The sequence below is a fragment of the Argopecten irradians genome, chromosome 2 (assembly GCF_041381155.1).
Source record: "Argopecten irradians isolate NY chromosome 2, Ai_NY, whole genome shotgun sequence".
Lineage (NCBI taxonomy): Eukaryota > Metazoa > Mollusca > Bivalvia > Pectinida > Pectinidae > Argopecten > Argopecten irradians.
Window position 1 is genome coordinate 44,367,929 of NC_091135.1, and position 22,060 is coordinate 44,389,988.

The window sequence follows — 22,060 nt, forward strand, 5'->3', positions numbered from 1 at the left end:
ATCCCTTCCACATGGACAATATTGGATCATCGTCCCTTCCACGTTGACATTTTTTAAATAGCATCTTCCCTTCCACATGGACAGTTTTGGAACAGCATCATCCTTTCAATAGACCATTTTGGAGCAGCCTTGCCACTACCATGGATGATTTTCGGAACATCCTAATCTTTCCCAAAAGATTTGTTTTTTTTTTAAATCCTCACGACCATGTCTTGTGACTGATTTTGTAATAACCTAGCTTTAATCTCTTTTCATACTGATTTTTTTTTTAATTTCAAATTAGTCATAACAAACATTAATTGTAAATTTAAAATATTTTAATGATTATAAAATATTTCATAGCATCAAATTAACTTGATTATTTTTTCAATATTAAATTCAAATATAATATCATCATAACATAACAAAACATTGAAATGTAAAGATGAGCTAAATAAAAGGGAAATATCTCTTCAACCAATTAATGTATTCAAAAGAAATATATGATTTGACATAAATCCCCTAACAATTTAAACTATCATCATAATACACTCTGATATGTTGCTATTACATCTTACATATCTAATAGCAACCTAAGTAACTTCTCACAGGTGGACAGCAATAAAGAATTTTGAATCAAACTTTACCTTTGTTACTAAAACTTCCATATACAATGTTCAAATTCATAGTTATAATCTGACCCCATTATTTATTTTTAAATAATTCTTTTAAAGGACTAGATATGGTAATGGCTCTTTTTGGCCCCAAAATCTACCAAATTTCAAATTAAGTATTAAGAAATTAATTTGCTGCGTTTGAAATATTGAATATGTCCCTGATAAAAACTTAACGATATTTTTGTTGACAGAAAGTATGTTTTTGCTATATTACCATGGTAATTTTGCATAAATTATGCAAATTTGAAAATTTGGTCAATTTTGGCATATTTTTTGATAGTTTTTCCTTTAAAGGCAATAGAGCGCAACCTAGAACAAGCTTTATATTTTAAGGGAATCAGCAGACACGAAGAATACATCATTTTGAGAAATATAAAGTTTGTTCTAGAATGCGCTCTATGTTAACTAGATGAAAAACTGCATAAAAAGGCCAATTTTGATGAAATTTTCACATTTTGCATAATCTATGTATAATAAAAATGGTTGCCATGCCAACAAGAACTGCTATATTACCTAATAGAACTATCAAATATGTCAGGTATGTAGTTAATATTTGGAATGCAAGATTAACATCTTAAAATAACAAACTTTGAAAAATAGCGGATTTGGGGGCCACAAAATACCCTTACCATACCTAGTCCTTTATTAAACAGATAAATAGCATGAAAAACTAAGGTTTTTATAATGGCAATCAAATTGTATTGGGACAAGATGGGAAAAGCAGGGATATAAAACAAACTTTCACATACCAGGGGACACATTGACATTTCATACTGCTGCAATTCATCTTAGTCCTACTGTTGTAAGAATGCAATATTTTTATCTACATTAACTTTCAAATAAGGAAAATATTTGAGACATATCAGTAATGTTCAGCAATTATAGAATTCAAGCACCAGGGTCTCAAACTTCATGATTCATTCACCAACATACTCTTGCCTTTGTTGGGAAATGGATCAATTCTTGTAGAAGAGTTGTCATTATTGTTTAATATCCTCCTGAATATCAAAGTGACGACTTGTACTTGATGAAGCGTATCAGATTAGTCTTTGCTGTTGAAATCACTGGTAGATGTTCTCCTAAGTCTTTCCTATTAGTCTTCATCTGCAACAAATAACCACATCATTTATATCCTAAAGAGGTCCTGGTTGTGAACTAAAATCTACATTAAATCTACATACAAATATTTGTACAGCACAATTCCCTTGCCTCCATAGTCCATATGAAATGTGGATGCAATGTGCTGTTAGCAGACATGAATAACAAACACTATATGGTCCATCCCCATTACATGGAGAGAGCATAAATCTCAATATTGTTTCTAACCCAATGCAGCATGCTATATGATTGTGCAGGACTTAATTGTTCATCATGTCTGACCTCTGATATTTTCAAGATTACTAGATAACACAAATTAAGAATTGAATTGTTGCATGATCATAACTGTGATTGTTTTAATGAGGCTAACAACAAATATTTCTACCCACAGAATTATTAAAACTGTAGAATGAAAATATTATAAACAATTCTTTTTACAATCTATATATACCGAATTATCAAAATGCATCGTATTTCCAATAGTGTTATCTACCTTGGATTTGAGCATGGGGAGAAGCTGTCGAAGTCTGTCCAGGAGTCGAATCTCAGACAGGATGTTGTTAAGGTGGTCCTCTCCGAATACATCAAAGATGGAGTCCAGTGCCTCTGCTACCACCCAGAGTTCTGTATCACGACATGCCACCTCCAGCAGGAACACGCCCAGGTTCTGATTTAATAGCACAAAATTATATTATGGTAAAATTTAAAATTTTCATTTTCATTGAAATACATTTCAAGATGAGATTGAATGGCTTCAACCTCAACACACTTATGGTTAAATCCTAAGAACTCCCCCTCTTAACCTCCCAAGTCCAATCATTTAAATGAATATTCGTTTTTCTTTTTCAAACATACTGAAATATATTTACATTGTAACAGACCAGCAAGAAGCATTTACATCTGAGAAAACCAGAATGATTCCAGAAAGCTCAAAGCAGACTGAACAGTTGCATAATTATACATAAAGCAATAAACAAACTTATTTACTTCTTGATTTGCTCTATAAAGTAAAAATACCAGCTTACCACTAACATGGGATGTGGCTCTTTGTTTTTGGCAAAATGGGCGCCAAATGTGGCTACAATCCTTACAGCATTGACTCGTATATCCGGACTGTTGCCTTGCTGTCCCATCTCGTACAGGAAATGTAGGTCCTGCTCCGTCACCTCCAGTAACTATCATCGACAGATTATTTTCATAAAGACACTCATAAAGATAAAATGTATGTTGCTGAAATTGTAACATACTTTGATGGAAAAGATTAGAGATGAATAATGTAATATAATGTGTTATAAGGAAGGTTACTTCTGCAATATTTGTTTCAACAAAATCTGCCATTTTTCTACTTCAACATCACTGTTTTTGATAGCATTTAATAATCATCTATAACCATGTTAAGGACAAAGCCAGTTGCTATTGCTGAAATAATGTTTTCACAATTTGACAACTAATTGACACATAAAAATGAAATTTTGACCCATGGAATGATATCAAAATAATGTGGAAATGATATCCGGTGGTGCCTTATCCAGAAATTCTGTTTCCTTCAGTTTCAGTTTCCTCATTTTAGGAGAAAATACTAAATTTAGGATCAACAAAAATAACAAGTTTCTATGGTATATAAAAACGCCGCCTCTTTTAATAAAACCCATACTGAAAAAAACATAAAATGTTGTACTTTTGGAGACGTTTAAAGGAAATGTCAATTTATACCTTTGGGGACTCGTGCTCAGCCAACTTCTGTATCACAGCTCTCATAGCACTGGTAATGGCTTCTAAAAGGTCGCTACGATCTCCGTCTACAAATCATACCGTATCGAGATCTCTCAACATGAATAGATGGGAATATATTAACTGTAGTGTAAATGATTATAGATCTAATTAGAGATCATTTTGCATACATTTTTTATTACACTGCAACAATGATTTCTTAATGTTGAATTGTTTCTCAAATGCCTTAATGCAATTCTTATCGTGACAGACAATTCTCATGATATATAAATAAATAAAATACATTTGATTATAATGAGAGAAGAAAAAAAACCCAAATAAATTATTAAACTTGGTCATCAATAAATTACTGCAGGCTACTAGATATCACATTCATTTATATACATTACAATAGTAAATACAAAAGCAGAGATTAACGTGTACCATAAACTGTGATTACACGAAAGAGTTCAACCAAACTTTGCATTCCTAAACTCTTCTCATGTAAAGATGCACAATCAAAGTGCAGTCAAACCTTGATGATTCAAACTTCGATGAATTGATTTTCTTGCTGTATCGAACTTTTTGCTTGATCCCGAATTAGTTCACTATATAACATTACCAACAAACCCATGTATGAATCAAAGTTTTATGAATCAAAGTTTTATGAATCGAAGTTCTCGATGTATCGAACTTTTTTCATGGGCCATTTGTGATAGAATCATTGGTAACTGACACTCGATGATTTGAAAATTTTTTTTTTACCTGTACCAATCAGATGCCCCGCCGCGTGCTGTCACACCCGTATCTCCCGACGGCCCTTCGCCGGACAATAGGGATTATGACAGCTTTTGTTGCTTGCTTGATATCATCAAGATAATTAATATCACTGATCAGGCCGATACCCGGTGCTTTGTTTTTACAAGCTTCGTTATTAAATCAAAGGCAAAGATACTGTTAGTCAAGTTTGATGATCGCCGCCGTAATTGGTAGCAGTTTGTAGAATTCACAGAATGGTAAATAGTGTGCCACATAATATAGTAATTCATACTCAAAATTGTTACATTTGAAAACTTTGGCATAAAAACTGGAGCAAATTGATCATTCCAAATCAAAGTATTTTTGTAGGTGTTGTAGTGCATTCGGTTCCTCCTTTTTAGTTTCATTTTTACGTGTTTTCGTTTTTATATTCATTTTATATTAATTGCATACTTCGGTTTTTTTGTTTTGTTTGTGGTAAATACAATGATTATAAAGTTTACGGAACGGAGACAATATGTTCATAACTACCACAGTTGGTCATGGTAAAAAAAACATCGGTTTAACTCCAACCATGAATAATTCAAAGTCTCGGTGGTTTGAAGTTTTTCTGTCGGTCCCTTGAACTTCGATACATCGAGGTTTGACTGTAGTTCACTCAATCATACATGAGTATTCTGGACACCTTGAGGGTGGCCATGACCCTACTGACTTTGAGATCATTACACCGATATATTCATCTTTAACATTTTTTCTCCAAAAACACCGAACTCCACTTAACCAAAACACCAGTAAAGAAGTCAGACAATATTAAAACTAAAGATAAATTAAGCATTTTAACTGGTAACTATGTCAGTACTCACCATGTTTTGTAGCGGTCAGTTGCACTAGCCCCTGCCAGACAGAATGGAGGTTGTCCAAGCCTCCTAAGGCTTCCAGCTCCATGGAACTGACTAGGTTATTTATACAGAGGAGGGCATGTACTTCCAGCTTCTCAAACCTTTCAATCAAAACAATTCATCATTAGATTATCTCAGATAAATCATATGATGTTTCTGTTTACTTCAGTTCCTCCCATATTGACTTTGTTCAGATTTTACGAAAATAAAGGAATCTGAATTTTCTATTCTGACTTTTGTAAGAAAAGGTGAAAATGTTGCAAAATCCCTATCATGACTATGGTTCCCTCCCTTCCCCAAGTACTGTTTTATTCCCCTTCCCCAAGTACTGTTTTATTCCCCTTCCCCAAGTACTGTTTTATTCCCCTTCCCCAAGTACTAGTTTTATTCCCCTTCCCCAAGTACTAGTTTTATTCCCCTTCCCCAAGTACTAGTTTTATTCCCCTTCCCCAAGTACTAGTTTTATTCCCCTTCCCCAAGTACTAGTTTTATTCCCCTTCCCCAAGTACTAGTTTTATTCCCCTTCCCCAAGTACTAGTTTTATTCCCCTTCCCCAAGTACTAGTTTTATTCCCCTTCCCCAAGTACTGTTTTATTCCCCTTCCCCAAGTACTAGTTTTATTCCCCTTCCCCAAGTACTAGTTTTATTCCCTTCCCCAGTATAGTTCCCCCAAGTACTGTTTTATTCCCCTTCCCCAAGTACTAGTTTTATTCCCCTTCCCCAAGTACTGTTTTATTCCCCTTCCCCAAGTACTGTTTTATTCCCCTTCCCCAAGTACTGTTTTATTCCCCTTCCCCAAGTACTAGTTTTATTCCCTTCCCAAGTACTGTTTTATTCCCCTTCCCCAAGTACTGTTTTATTCCCCTTCCCCAAGTACTGTTTTATTCCCCTTCCCCAAGTACTGTTTTATTCCCCTTCCCCAAGTACTGTTTTATTCCCCTTCCCCAAGTACTAGTTTTATTCCCCTTCCCCAAGTACTAGTTTTATTCCCCTTCCCCAAGTACTGTTTTATTCCCCTTCCCCAAGTACTGTTTTATTCCCCTTCCCCAAGTACTGTTTTATTCCCCTTCCCCAAGTACTGTTTTATTCCCCTTCCCCAAGTACTGTTTTATTCCCCTTCCCCAAGTACTGTTTTATTCCCCTTCCCCAAGTACTGTTTTATTCCCCTTCCCCAAGTACTAGTTTTATTCCCCTTCCCCCCAAGTACTAGTTTTATTCCCCTTCCCCAAGTACTAGTTTTATTCCCCTTCCCCAAGTACTGTTTTATTCCCCTTCCCCAAGTACTGTTTTATTCCCCTTCCCCAAGTACTAGTTTTATTCCCCTTCCCCAAGTACTGTTTTTATTCCCCTTCCCCAAGTACTGTTTTATTCCCCTTCCCCAAGTACTGTTTTTCCCTTCCCAAGTACTGTTTTATTCCCCTTCCCCAAGTACTAGTTTTATTCCCCTTCCCCAAGTACTGTTTTATTCCCCTTCCCCAAGTACTGTTTTATTCCCCTTCCCCAAGTACTGTTTTATTCCCCTTCCCCAAGTACTGTTTTTAGTTTTCCCCTTCCCCAAGTACTGTTTTATTCCCCTTCCCCAAGTACTGTTTTATTCCCCTTCCCCAAGTCCCATTTTTATCCCTTCCCCAAGTACTAGTTTTATTCCCCTTCCCCAAGTACTAGTTTTATTCCCTTCCCCAAGTTTTTCCTTTTATTCCCTTCCCCAAGTACTAGTTTTATTCCCCTTCCCCAAGTACTGTTTTATTCCCCTTCCCCAAGTACTGTTTTATTCCCCTTCCCCAAGTACTGTTTTATTCCCCTTCCCCAAGTACTGTTTTATTCCCCTTCCCCAAGTACTGTTTTATTCCCCTTCCCCAAGTACTGTTTTATTCCCCTTCCCCAAGTACTAGTTTTATTCCCCTTCCCCAAGTACTGTTTTATTCCCCTTCCCCAAGTACTGTTTTATTCCCCTTCCCCAAGTACTGTTTTATTCCCCTTCCCCAAGTACTAGTTTTATTCCAACACAAAGACCCTTTATTAGCCTAATTCTGCCAAAAAGGAGTGATTGATGTATGATGATATATATCATTTTTCCCTATTGTTGTAAAGACATAATAGCTTAATATTACAGTCTTTCCCACTTACTTTTTTACCAAGTTTTGCTGCTGATCTGACAGGCTAGTGGTACCCTCTGCTAGAACACAAGGCTCGGCTTTCTTCAGTACCTATAAAATGTCAAAATTCCTTCACCAGTAAGTGGAATTGCGGAATTTCCATAGAAGAATGTACAGTAAAATCTGTCTGAGTGACCTGTTTAATAAGACCACTTTCTTAGGGTCCCGAATGGTTTATTTCAACACAATTTGATCTGTTTATAAAGACAACAAGAAACAAGTACATATAATTTATAAAGTTTGGTCAAGTCTGGTTGCTGTGTTTTAAGCTAGTCTAAGAATGATTTTTCTAAGTATTCAGTATACATGACAAACTGAAACATTACTATACAGCAAAAGTCTGAGACTAAATTTAGTATGTAAATAATCCTTGACCCGTAGTATGACCTGAACATTTTGTTCATAAAAGTATTATTCTTAAAGACAAGCTTACAAATCATTACCTTGCCAAATATCTCGTTGCTTAATATTGCACCTTGAATTTCAGATGAAACACACAAAGGAGACTGAAAACATAATGACAAATTTAAAACACATGTTACAATGTTGTTGTTTAATTTGTTTCAAAAATATAAAATCTTTCTTTCACATCTTACTGAGTGTATCTGAAAGGATCTATTTTCTTCCATTCAGATGTAAGGGGAGATAACTGAACACCTACAAACCAGTTACCATATTCAACCAAGTTAGCGTCCATGTCCCTATAAGTGCTCCTCATCCATTTTAAGGCCTTGATTTCCATTGCCAAGGCATACATAAAGACCAAAACTACACAAAACTGTATAAATTTGAAATAATTTTGTCATATCAGCATCTTTTCATTATGTTTTTTCAAACTTTTAAACGCCCTGGGGGCTTATTGGGTCTAATACCGTATAATTTAGAAGGGATGATTGAACACTTATAAACAGGTACGGTATAATTTAGAAGGGATGATTGAACACTTATAAACAGGTACGGTATAATTTATAAACAGGTTATAATTGAAATAACTGAATACCTACAAAGAGGTTGATAGTTAAGATCTAAAGGGAGATCACTGAACACTCACAAAAAGGTTATTATCATCCATGGTCTCCTCTTCCATGTCAACCTCAGCATTCTGATCGTCTGACTCACTGCTGTCCACGTCCTCCCAAGAATCTGTTAAACTCAAATTTATATAGTAGTATCTCTGAAGAGTTTGTAAATCATGTTTTATTTTACTTCCATTCAATTTTGCTTTCAGTTGAAGAATATGTATACAATTTTTTACAATCTCTTTTCATCTCCAGTATGCTATATAATAGAAGGAGTACCATACTTATTAAATAAAATTTCATTCTGAATTTTCATATTGCAATATTACATGTGGGAAGATAATGATCGCATCATGCTTTTGTGAACATAACATCATATTTTTTGGTAGCTTTGACTCGTACAATAACGGTATCATAATGAACACCTCGCTACCTGACAAGGCAGATAACTCTTCACTATGTATAAAGACAGAATGAAGAGCAAATACCTGTCAGGATCTTTTCTTACAAAATAAATAAAGCACAAATGAAATTGATCTCAATTCATATAGATAGATCTAAAAACATTTTTAAAGTAATTTTGATTTATGCTGAGAGACAAACTTTTGATGTCATATCTACGTACCTTCACTACAGCACAGGTTAGCAGCTATTTCTAAGGCAATCATCTGTGCCGATATAAAATACTCTATATCCTGCAGCTTATTCTTAACAGTGCTCTGAAATCAATAAATATACACATACACATACACAATATGGACCTGTAAATGATATTGGGGAGAATATCTTACTCTTCATATCTGTAACAGCATAGCTGACATCCACCTACTTGAATAATTGAACTGCCCCAAAATACACCATTGGACTCCATATCTCTATTATAATAAAGTATTTACTATTTAAGTATCCTTATTCATTTCAACAGATACTTATTTAATACCTTTTCTTCACTGCTTGGACTTCCTACCGATGTTTCATCTTTTTGTTCATCCTCAATGGAAACTATCTACAATACAAAACACAGAATGAGATGGCAGTTGTAAATTACACATAAAACCAAATAAGAAATAAGATGTAACATGAAAGTTTTATTTGCTATTCAAACATCTTAAATATTGGGAAGTCTCAAGCACTAAATGTATTATCAATCATGGGAAATATAATGATTGAAACAAATGAAACTGAGGAAAATGCTCTGTCCTAACGTAGTTTTATACAAGCGGACACAGCTTCTGTTTCATAATTGACACACAACTAAATACCAACCACAGTAGAGCGTCTCTTGAATTATCAATTGTGAAGACTTTGAAAAAGGTGGGGAAAATGTAGCAGGATTGAACTGGGTCGATCATTAGTGGCCAGGTAGCTCAGTCTGTAGTGCATCAGGCTATTGTTTGAAGGTTCCAGGTTTAAACCCTGGTCCGACTCGTACATTTTCTCCTACCCTATTATATAACACATGCTCTCTCCTTGAATCTCAAAGTTTCAAGTTTTTATTGAAACCAAATGCTATACAGCATATAGGGAGCAATATACAAAATTAAATATAATCAAAATTCACATATAATATCCAAGATGTATACATACTATAGATTACCTGTGTTTGTCTACTGATACTGGAAGTGAAGTCCTCTAACGCATTAACATCCAACACTTGTGATACAGAGGTTAAAATGTGAGCCACAAGGTTCCCTGGTGCTGTGGTGAGTTCGCTACTCTTAACATTTACTAATATACCTGAAAATTTAGAAAACATTAAAATTATAAATGATGTTAAGTAGTCATTAGAAACAGTAACATTAAAAATGATGTTAAGTAGTAAATCAAAAATACTCTCTTTCAAATCAAATCATTTTCATAGTTTTACACAGTCAAAGGTAATAATTTGTAAAAGAAAAAAAATAATCAAGTTCTATATATAAACATGTATATACAACTGCCTTAAATTTATCTTGACACTATTCTGGTTAAAACAGATTAAAACTTTTTCAAAATTATCAAAATATGATTATAATCTGACATTTTCTAGCTCATTCCCTTTTTATATACATTTTTTGAAATATATATATATATATATACGGGGTACATACAGTAGTCACAACCTTTCTATCATTTAATCAATCTTTAAAGGAAGGGGAATCATTTTGGACCGTTTTAAAGGGACATGAACCTAATTAAACCATGTAAATTTGAGTAAAATACATATTTAAGACGTGTCAAATACCTTACTAAGTAATATATATCAGTTATTGTGCAAATGTGTCAAATAAAATAATTATAATGGAAATTCCATCTTTCTGTATTTTGAACCAGCCCGGTCGAATTCAGTGATAAATATAGTAGTGTTAAACTTTAGTGACCTCCCACGATGCACTGCACAAATTAGATTAATGTAAACAAAATGGTGGGTCAAAAATGTGGGTGAAGCGAACACAAACAAATTCTGATAGAAAACAGAGTACATCAAGAGTCAGTAACGTGCGCGATTGGGAAAGTAGGAAAATATAAATGGATCGCTGAAATGCAAGAGACGGGAGCAACTTCCCACTTTATACTTGCGTGATGTACATATTTGCAATAAGTCAAGAACCTCCCTTTGCGGTGCACCGTCGAATGAAAAGTCTCGTTTGACTTTTGACTTATCATTCTTATGCTAAATACAAATTGTTTTACTACAACTATTAACAAATATGCCTTAAACTTCATTTGTCAACCATCGTAAATGAGAAAATAATCTTAAAATGTGGAAAACTAATATTCCTTGTCACATCGGCAAGTTTGTTGGTCATTATAACCTCGCTTTCTGCCAGCTTTCATTTTGTGATCCAAAAATAGAATATGACGGTCTATTTTTAACATTTTTGGGGTAGGTATTCCCCACGTTTTTCTGTCGTTTTAGATAACCAATCTTTGTAATAACATATTCAATAGACATCTGAAAACCATATCTAAGCATACAGAACAACTTATTTAAGGTTCATGCCCCTTTAAGGCCACTCAGAGATAAGCAAAATATTTTGCGTGAAGATACCTAAGGATCAGCTGCATATTGTATGCTATTCTGAATATCAGATTTTTTCTGCGCTCATGGTAATTTTACGAGTCAAAGGTCAAAGGGTGAAAATTCCCATTTTTATCATTTAAGTCCTATTGAATTAATCGAATAGAGATAATATTCTTTGAAATTTTTGCATGTCAATATTGCGTTTGTGATATTCAGTTCAGAAAACTGATGAAAATATTCAAAAGTAGGTCACACTGACCTAGTTAAGTAATTGTTCCTTTTTGGCAGTGATAACCCTTTGTGAAAGTTTGAAGTAAATATAATACCTGTGGCCAGTGTTTTCAGTAAGATATGACCAGCTGACTCGGAGGTCTGTTCCATCAGATGTAGTAATTGTTGTGATGCTGTCTGGTCATCACCGGCAGTCAGAGTAAACCGCGGATTGTCTTCTGATACAGTGTGTAGACATTGACCTAAGATACAAAATCAAGTTTACACTGTATCCGGGCGTATCTGTTGCTCACAATAATGAAGCATCTGCTTTACTGCTTAAATATCTATATTATAAATTAAACACATTATCTCACAAGAATATATGTAATACTAAAATTACAAAAAACGATGGATGTTGTCTCTCTCTACACCAACATCCCGCACGCGGACGGCATTGCTGCCTGTCGTGCGGCATGGGACAGACGTTTGTCTAACCATCCGTCGACCCAGAGTTTAGTAGATCTGCTTAAACTTGTCCTCACCCTTAATAACTTCAAGTTTAATGACGACAACTACTTGCAAATCAGTGGTACAGCTATGGGCACCAAGATGGCTCCTTCGCATGCCAATGTATTCATGGGACACCTTGAATCTGCTATCTTAACATCAGCCCCAATCCAACCTTTCAGCTGGCTCAGATTCATTGACGATATTGAAATCAAATGGACCTCCAACCGACAGTCTCTTGATGAATTTATTGAACATGCCAACACATTTCACAATACCATCAAATTCACTGCCGATATATCATCAGATACCAATATATTTCTAAACACTAGATCCACATTAGCTGAAGGGGCCATCAGGACTGACTTGTATTCCAAACCTACTGATTCTCATCTATACCTCCGTCCCACCAGCTGTCATCCCTCGCATACCACCAGAAGCATTCCCTATTCACAAGCTTTACGAATCCGTCGTATAGTGTCCGACAATACCACCTTCGAAAGGCGGTGCAAAGAGATGAAATGCCACCTTCTCTCTTCTCTCTAGAGGATACAAATTGCATCTGATCGACCAAGAAATCGACAAGGTCCGGGCCATAGAAAGAGCCAATCTCCTCATAAACCAAATCAGAACTGCCACTCAACGTGTTCCCTGTGTGGTAACATTCCACCCTAACTTACCACATCTCCCTTCTGTCCTGAGGAACCACTGGAAAATCATTGAGTCATCAACAAAACTTAGGCGTATTTTCCCAGAGCCACCGCTACTAGCCTACCGCAGACCAAAAAATGTAAAAGACCTTGTAGTGAGCAGCAAACTTCATCCTCTTGCTCCTGCTGCACAAACGGGTTCATTCCAAACATGCAACAATAAACGGTGCATGATGTGTCCATACACAGCATCCACAGACACATTTGAATGTGCTATCAACAACAGAGCATACAACATCCGACAGAACCTGACGTGCAAATCCAGCAATGTCATCTACCTCCTCTCGTGTAGGAAATGCACAATGCAATACGTTGGGGAAACCGGTGGTCCACTCAACATCAGAATCAACAATCACCGCTGGTCTATCAAACAGAACAAACCTGACTATCCGGTTGCCAGACATTTCAACTTGCCCATCCATAGTTGGAAAGACATGCAGGTGATTGCAATTGAGCACTGTTCCTACTGGACACAAACCAAGCGTCGATCGAGAGAGAGATTCTGGATTACCTATCTACAGACCCGCTATCCCAAAGGCATTAACGAACGTTAAATATACAAATTGACATCAATTGATCACTTGCTTTTCAATTTAATTATCCCTATTTCCAGCATTTTCCCGTTCTGTTCTACGCGTTTTTGATCCTTTACATATGCTGCCCAGCAAAAGGCGACTAAATTTGGGACTTTGCTTCTTTGCCAACACACCGAGGAGATAGGCGACTAAATTTGCATCCTATACCAATGAGCACTACAAATCTATTTCGCCACACAATTGACGTCACACGTGGCACGCTTTCCAGTCATCGCTCATATTTTCAGCATTCTGCCGAACAGCATGGATACACTTTTGTAGATCCGGCCTTCGGCTGCCACTTGCCGAAGGGTAAATTGCGTTCCACTGTGCTATATAGTTTAATATTTGTCTACTTTGTCCCTTATTATGTAATCGTGTTCCTTTTGTATATCTTGATAAAGGGGCAGATCGCCTCGAAAATTTGACAATTTGTTTTGTCCACACGGTTGGAATTACTTCCTTGTCCCATAATACTAAAATTGGTAACAGCCAGAATCTATAACCTCTGTATTAGTGTCAGAAAACATACAAAACATATGCTGTTGGCTTGGGCATACTAGCTATTGATAACCCCATGGAGATATCAATAATCTCAGTTACATATTGTTCTGTAATGAACCAAGGGAGACAACAATGAATTCACTGTATTTATTTCTGTATTAGTAAGTTTTTGTTACAAAATGATACCAATTCGGTAATTTCAAGGTGATGTTTCTATTATATGATAGCAAAGACATTACTAAATCAAAAGTTTCATAATGGGCTGGACAATAACACAAAAGGATAGTTAATTTCAAGCATGCAATATTGCATGCTTTACTTGATTTTTAATGCTCCTATGAGACACATGAAGTGTATGTAATTCAACAGTTTTAAAACAAATTGTACTGTTTTATACTTACCCACAGCAATGGACAGTGGAAGACCATAGACTGTGTGCTGTAGACAAGGTGTAAGCAATGTGGCTAATCCTTCCTTGTTAAACACATCTACAGCTGTCTGGGTTGCCTCGCTACAATCATTAATGTTATCCTTATATTGAATGACTCCAGAAGATATTGAATTTCTTAGTGCAAACAAAATCAAATGTACCGTTATCTGGTCAAATACATTAAAAAAAACATAATTTGTTTTAAACATTTTTCAAGACAGATATTTTCATAGCTATAACTTTTGGTTTCCAACGTTTTCAGTTGTAACATTTTAACATCAATAGTAACCATTTGAAATTGAAAAACATAAAAGCAATGTTTTGCTTATTGATGAGTTTAAAAAGATAACATTGAGTAACGTTTTATGAGAAGCTACAATATATACTGGTACAGAGGATTCCGCTTATTTGAACAAGTCATTTTCCAGAAGAAAATATGCAAATAACCAGAGTATTCGAATAGGCGGAGATGACATTTTGCACCTCCCTTTGACCCCACACATATGTTTGTGAACAGGCAAATAGATATAGTTTGGTTTATTTGATAAATACGTAAATTATTTACACTTAAAACGAACAACAAGTAATTATTTTTGAAGTTGTAAATCGATTTCAATTGTTTAATAACAAAAAATATTCCAATATTAAATTCTTGTTTACGTAACGTCATTAGAACTTAGATCGACATGTGAATCTTTGAGAAACAGCTAAACAATCGATATCAAATGCAATAACTAAACAGGATTGAATTTGTGTCTGCAATTCAAAACCTAAATTATAAACAAATTTACGTACATTTGCCTGGCAAAATGAACTTACGATGTGATAAAACTTCAAAGTGCAGATCAACTAGTAGTGTTGTTTTGACAAATGTGTATGAATTCGAAAATGGTGGCAGGTAATGAAGCCATGCGTTCACTGGACCTAAATGTGTTTTGAGAATTCTTCCTGTATTGTTGATCGATACGGCAAATAGCTTGATAACATTTCAGAAATTAATGCATATTCAAGTAGCAATGAAACAACGTAGCAAGTATCTTTTGTATCCTACATACTGTATGAAACTTGCGGTAGTCATTGCACGTCGACTTTGCATGCTTTTATGTCTCGTTCAACTAGACGCTTGATATGCACATGTCTGTCGTAGTCAACAAGACTCTGGTTGAACGAGACTACTCATGAATGGCGATTGTTGTAAAGAAGCATGGTTTCCCCAACCGATCGCGAATTAAGGTACGTTACGTTAATAGATAAACATATTTGAAAGTGCAAATGCTTTAATTAGATGTTTGAGTCAGTGATAATTCTAAAGTAATGATCTACCGCTGCTGTTGTAAATCGTAACAGCGTCGAATACCTTTGCAGATTCATGCATAAAATAACAAGCCATACAATAATGTTAATCTGTCACCATGATGATTTCTAGTAAATGCGAAGTATCTGGAAACATATATCGGCAAATTTCGCTAAAAACATATTGCAAAATTGAAAAATATTTGATTCTATTTTTAGAATTTCCCAAATATTTTATTCAAATAACCGGAGGTCATGTAAAAGTCTATCCAAATACACAGAGTTGAAAAACAAAGATAAAGAAGGAAAAAATCGGGGCCGCAGAATTTTATGCAAATAACCGAAATATTCAAATAACCGTTATTTGATTATGTGGAGTCCTCTGTATATTTACTATGAGGTATTACCTCGACCGATTCCAAACCTACCAGAGATTCCATAGGAGGTGAGTGGCCTCTGTAAAGGCCTCTGTGTTCAGATCTTTCTGTTTCTTGGTTGGTTTCTCCACTTTCTCAGGAACCCATCCTACGGGATACTACAATAATACAAAATCACAAGTAGATTTTTCAGTGTAATTTACTCCCACTAAATAACAGATCATAAATTGATGCCTGATGTCACAATCTCGACATTAATTTGAGATCATAATACATGTTGAGTATGATATTGTATGGAATGAACTCACCTGTCTGAAGAAGGCCACCAGTGGGGTTAGGACATCTTTGTGAACCATTTCTTCACACACATCGAGTCCACCATCCACACTGAGGTTTCTGAATCAACATACACAAAATATCATTTTATGAATATTTCACTTCAACTTAAAATTCAGTTCCTAGGAAAGATTTGATAAGCTTAATAGTCATAAAATTTCTAGCCACAATGTAAACCAACAAATATATATGGGATATATAAGGCCAAAAAAGAAATATGTCTTGTTAGAGTTACATTGATTGGCAAAAAAATAGGGTTGGTAGGTCAGGATTTTTCCTTTTTTTTAGCCTCTTTCACAATAATAATGACCAGAACTGGAGTGTAAGATCGAAATCCAGACTTTAAATTTATTTTCCTAGTAAAGTGCATTAAGGTCTGGGGTAAAAATTAGGGTCAGTCGGGTAACCCTAAACAGATATGTTTTTTGTTTTGGCCAAATATAAATGAATTTTTAAATATTCATTGACAAAAAGATATTGATCAAATGTCAATAGGATTGAACATCAGGCATAGACTATCTTTGTCCTCTACTTATACAGGTGGTGCATTCAAACAAAATGAACATGAAATATGTATACATTGTTGGGTTTATATGAAGTAAGGGCCCCTTACAGTATGCATGTATTGCATTTCCCAATATGATAGACTATGTATATACCATGCTATGATTTTAATAATACAGTACTTGATAGTATTTATAGTGATATAAGTTCTGATTGGCTATAAATAAAGTAAGAGTTATAACCTTAAAAAGATTCCATAACATATTGAGATTTAATTCTTATCAATAGTTAATATAGAGTTATTACATCCCATTTAAAGTCCTAAAATTTAATGAAACCTCTTTAAAGTGATTTCTTATAATGAGATACAGAATTATTATCCTTTTTTTAGTGGATTCTCACCTAAGTGCCCCAAGTGCTCGGTGTCGCACCTGTACACTAGGATCAAGGATGAGGGGAGCAAGGATACGGACAACATTCTGTTGGAGGAGACAGGTGATAGCCTCTGGTTGGGAGACAAGACCAGCTATACCTGTACAGCCACACTCTCTCTCATCTTCATTAGTACTGTTTAACTGTAAAGGAAACAAATATTTATCTTCAACAAGAGAGAGACAGTGATTATCAAGTTCAAAGCCACACACTAAACTACAGATGTCCATTATAATTATCAAAGGACTACGGTAAACTATCTGGTCATCTGCTGTCGCACAGAGCCTCCAGTTATGCTTCGATATATATTCCAGCCTCAAGGGGTGGATATAACAACAAAGATAGTAATCCCTGTAATATCAATGATGATTCCAGGGTGGATAAAAATGTACATGTATCGAGTGAGAGTAGTATCTGGGATACCAGTGGCTATAATCTCAAGCTGTGAGAGCCATGACCTGCTAGTTATTGTGTTGTGGGAAAATATAAATTAATGGGGTCTGATACAGACTCCAACAATGTTTGAGGTTGTAGCGGGATTTGACTGGGTTGATCATCTTTGACCAGGTAGCTCAGTGGTAGAGCATTCTGCTAGTGTTCGGAGGTCCCAGGTTCAAATGCCGGTTTGGCCGCTACATTTTCTCCACTTCTGTTACAAAATTGGCGCCCAACTAAAATACCCACGGTGGTAGTATAAGGGTCTCTTATGTCTTCTAGGGCAAAGACTTTGAAAAAGGAGGGAAGAATGTAGCGGGATTGGACGGGGTCGATCATCAGTGACCAGGTAGCTCAGTTGTAGAGCATTTGGATAGGGGTGAAACGGTATACCGCGGAGTAGTAGAACCGCAGTATTACGTGCTCGGTTTGGTACACAGTATTGTTAAAACAAAGTACGGTACATGCACCATGGGTGGAGAAGTTTTCTATGGGTGTCTTTTTCACTCTACCCCAGTTACACAAGTCTGATAACAATGAGTCTCTGATTGGTCATGCGACCTTTATTGTGACCCAATCACAAACCACCTTACATAAAGTCGATATTTTGACAGGAAATGGAGGAGGCATCATCTGTACATTTGAAAGATGCTCCGGCAATAGAGCATCGTACCGTTTTAGAACAATTTGGTTTTAGAACGAAGGACGCTACGGCAGCTACATGCCAATTTTTCGTATAAGCATGGCAATACATCAAACATGAACACACACTTAGTTAGAAAACACAACATCGGCAACGTGCGTACTGACATCACACATGCTCAAGTCCAAGTTGGACAAGTTCCGACCGCAAGTACTGCCAAAAAATCACAATGCCAGACGACGATATCTGAGATATTTTCTAAAAATTTACCCTATAAATCCAAAACTGTAAATCCAAGAAAGTTACACAGGCAATTGGGGGTTTTATTGCAGTTGACGTGCGTCCATACTTCATTGTTGAAAACATTAGCGGAAAATTAGAAAGTGTTAACAGCTGGGATATCGCATGCCATCAGAAGGCCTCCCTTTCTTGTGAAAACGTAGCAAACTAGTGTTCTTAAAAAAATTGGTCATTACAGACGATTTGCAGTAAAATTTTGATTTTTGAATTCAATAAATTTGGGAGTTGAACAGTTAACACTGAGTTCATTGCCTTATTCATCTCTTATCAGTTTTACTTGTACCGAACCAAAAAAAACGAACCGTACACTCTATACCGCAATACGTACCGAACCGTGAAGTATCTGTACCGTTTCACCCCTACATTTGGATAGTGTTCGGAGGACCCAGGTTTGAATCTCGGTCAGGCCGCTTCATTTTCTCCTCTCCGGTTATATGGTTAATATGACGAGACAGGCTTTTAACATTATGTCGTCTGATTTTATCAGGTAGAATCAAGCCTCACCCTGCTGCTGACATTGATAAAGAGCTTGAGGAGGAAGCTTAGGAGGAGGAGGAGGAGGAGGAGGGGAAGGTTGTCTTGTGTGTTAGCTACTGTTGTAGCGGAAAAGATATCACCTTCTGACTGACTTTTCCGCTACAAGGGGGCAAGGTCCCTCTATAAAGGTGTGGGAAACCAAATCAGGTACGACGACCATTCGATTATGTCTTGTCAAAAAGTATTCCGATCAAACACTGGCTTTGACACATACCTGGGTGTTAGTAGGGGATGTTATTCTAGCTGTAGACGTCGATTTTTTTAATTTTATCACCATTATTTAATCAGATAGATGCATTTGAACCCAATGTTGACAAATTCTCGGCTAAAATCGAGTGACATTTGTAAACTACCGCCGCGCATGCGCCAGTCTCCCGAGAACTAACATTACTTGTGAGGCCCATTAGGGGTGATGATATTTCCATTATGTCTTGCAGGCCTACAAATGTTCATACAACACATGCAATGGATAGACAGACAATTTGATAATAGATATATATATATAAAAAACATGATAAAGAGGAAAAGAATTTATTTTATTTCATTCTTTAATTTTAAAAAAATGCAAAAAAAAAAAAAAAAAAAAATTTAACAAAATAAATTAAAAAAATCGTAGTTTGTTTGAAAAACTGTTCATTAGCATCTGTGTTTTTTGGAAAGTTTTATTTTTTTTATTGTTTTTATTTTCAGAATGATTAATTATTATCTTTTATGTCAAAATTATTGTTTTTTTTTTTATTTGGAAAGTGCATACATGTGTTTCCAATTTTTTTTTCAAAACTCAACTGCAGGATTTTTCTGTAGTTTGTTTACATGTAAATGTAAGCCTTACAACATTAAACATAATAAACCAAGCTAATTATAAAGTTTAATCTTGATTTGAATTGTAGGTGATTTTCTTGGATGTCAAATTAAATTCTGATTGATGAAGATGATTGGAAATGGAAGATATTCTTGATGTTTTCTTCATCAACACACATTAGCATGGTAAAGTTATTTGGAAATGCAGAATATAATTTATATATAAAATGTGACTTGTGTATCGACGGAAGAAATGTACGTGTATGAAATTTTACTGATATTGATTAAAAGTATTGACTTATTCATTTACTGAATTATAAAAAATATGAGAACAGAGATTATCACGAATAGTTTCTGATGCTAGAATTTATAAGAATATTTCCACAAATTTCCATTCCTAAATGATAATGTCAAAGTAAAAACTGTATTACCCATGCGATCTACAATTTATAAATATACATGTACTGTGTGCATTGTTAAAAAATGCAAAAAAAAAGTTCAATAAAAAATCATGGAAAATATGTCAAGACATATTGGAATCAGACAAGATAAGAGTCATTTACTTAAGAAATATATCATTAATTATGAAGAGAAATCTGATAAAAATCATTTTTATTGTTTATTTATTTTTATATAGGCCTGTATATATTTGTTTGTTAATTTTATATGAATTTCTAACTACCCATTTCATTTCTCAGAAATGCATTAAGAAGCTTAAATATTGTGTATTCATTTCAGTGAACTATTTGATTTTCATTTTGAAAATGTAGCAAACTAGTGTTCAATGAATAATGGCCATACCGAATTTTTGCAGTAAAATTTTGATTTTTATGACTAAATTTGCAGCATGAACATTTGTTAACAAGTGATGTTCATCGGAAACTTATTCATGCTCTTATAGTTTTACTTGTCACTCGAAGCCTCAATTTGTCGAACGTACACTCTATACCGCAATACGTATCCGAATGAAAAATCTGTACCGTTTCACGTTTATCTACCCTACATTTGGATATAAACAGGACCCCTACTGAACACCCAGGTATGTGTCAAAGCTTCGTTTTTGATCGGTTATATACTTTTTGACAAGACATAATCATATCGGGTCGTACCTGATTTGGTTTCCCACACCTTTATAGAGGGACCTTGCAGTAGCGGAAAAGTCAGTCAGAAGGTGATATCTTTTCCGCTACAACAGTAGCTTGTCTTGTGTGTCAGACAAGTTAGTAAGGTATATACGTGTATATTTTACCTGGACGTATCTGATTATATATATCTATGCCTAATAACGAATACAAACCTTCTCCACCAGATTCTGAATTGTAGAATTGGATGCGATGGATTTAGAAGCTTCTAAATCAAGAGCAGCTTCACAATCTTTCACGCTGGGTAGGCCAGTTGGCTGGGGTTTACTGCACTTGAACTTCTTCGCTTTGCTCTTTCCCATTATTTCTTTTGGTACATATAATTACAATATTATGACAACTAGTATATGGCATATCGTCGATTAATTCACTCCCATAACACACGTGTCTGTATAACGTATGGATGTCGCCATTACAAATCAAACCGGAAGCTGTAGAGGAGTAGGGTGTGACTATTATTCGGAAAAATGAATCCGGATTTATAAAACGATGTGCACTCAATTTAGCACTACAAGGATTACCTATACAATACATGAAGTGACCGTTCGCCGATTTACACTAACGAAAAACTTTTTAAAGACCTTTTAAACAATCTATATTCTCTAATGAAATATTTTGTTTTTATACCATTTGCAATATTTAAATTAAAGGGCCACTACCTTTCCGAAACGGCTTTTAATTTTTGAAATAGGAATGTAAAACGAGATCAATAATTTTGTAGAGTCGCAGAAGTTATTAGCTATACGTTTACTAGCACACTTATCACCACCTTCAGAACTGTTTAATTAGAATAAATAAAATGTTAATTTTCATAACGCGGGTCGTTTTATGTTTCCCGCCGTCGTCCTAAATGCCGCGCGGTAGTTGACTATCAATGCGCCAGACGACAAAACAGCGAAATGAATTTCCACTGTTATCGTACATTAGACAGGAAATCTTGCATATGTTTGGTGTTGTAACCTCATCTTAAGCCATCGATATATATTTTCTTTTGTTATTAATGTTTTTAAGAAACCTTTA

General features: G+C 35.4%; 1 protein-coding gene across 1 annotated transcript; it reads right to left on the reverse strand.

Moving 5' to 3' along the window:
* Window positions 1-299: 299 nt before the first annotated feature.
* On the reverse strand, window positions 300-21,474 carry LOC138315629 (HEAT repeat-containing protein 3-like). Its single transcript, XM_069256788.1, has 17 exons — window positions 21,196-21,474; window positions 17,153-17,325; window positions 16,219-16,306; window positions 15,962-16,068; window positions 14,212-14,321; window positions 11,628-11,774; window positions 9,895-10,034; window positions 9,238-9,303; window positions 8,923-9,016; window positions 8,330-8,421; window positions 7,722-7,784; window positions 7,250-7,329; window positions 5,087-5,223; window positions 3,468-3,553; window positions 2,780-2,929; window positions 2,248-2,421; window positions 300-1,760 (listed from the first exon to the last, which is right to left on the reverse strand). Exons 1-17 carry the CDS (start codon window positions 21,340-21,342, stop codon window positions 1,662-1,664), a joined length of 1,953 nt encoding a protein of 650 aa, XP_069112889.1. The 5' UTR covers window positions 21,343-21,474; the 3' UTR covers window positions 300-1,661.
* Window positions 21,475-22,060: the final 586 nt, after the last annotated feature.

Excerpts from the sequence above, each read along its gene's own strand:
- LOC138315629 (XM_069256788.1), bottom strand. The coding sequence starts at position 21,342 with ATGGGAAAGAGCAAAGCGAAGAAGTTCAAGTGCAGTAAACCCCAGCCA. Across the intron at positions 14,322-15,961 it reads CACCTCCTATGGAATCTCTG|CGAGGCAACCCAGACAGCTG; the intron begins GTAGGTTTGGAA and ends TAATGATTGTAG. Across the intron at positions 8,422-8,922 it reads TAACCTGTGCTGTAGTGAAG|ATTCTTGGGAGGACGTGGAC; the intron begins GTACGTAGATAT and ends TGAGTTTAACAG.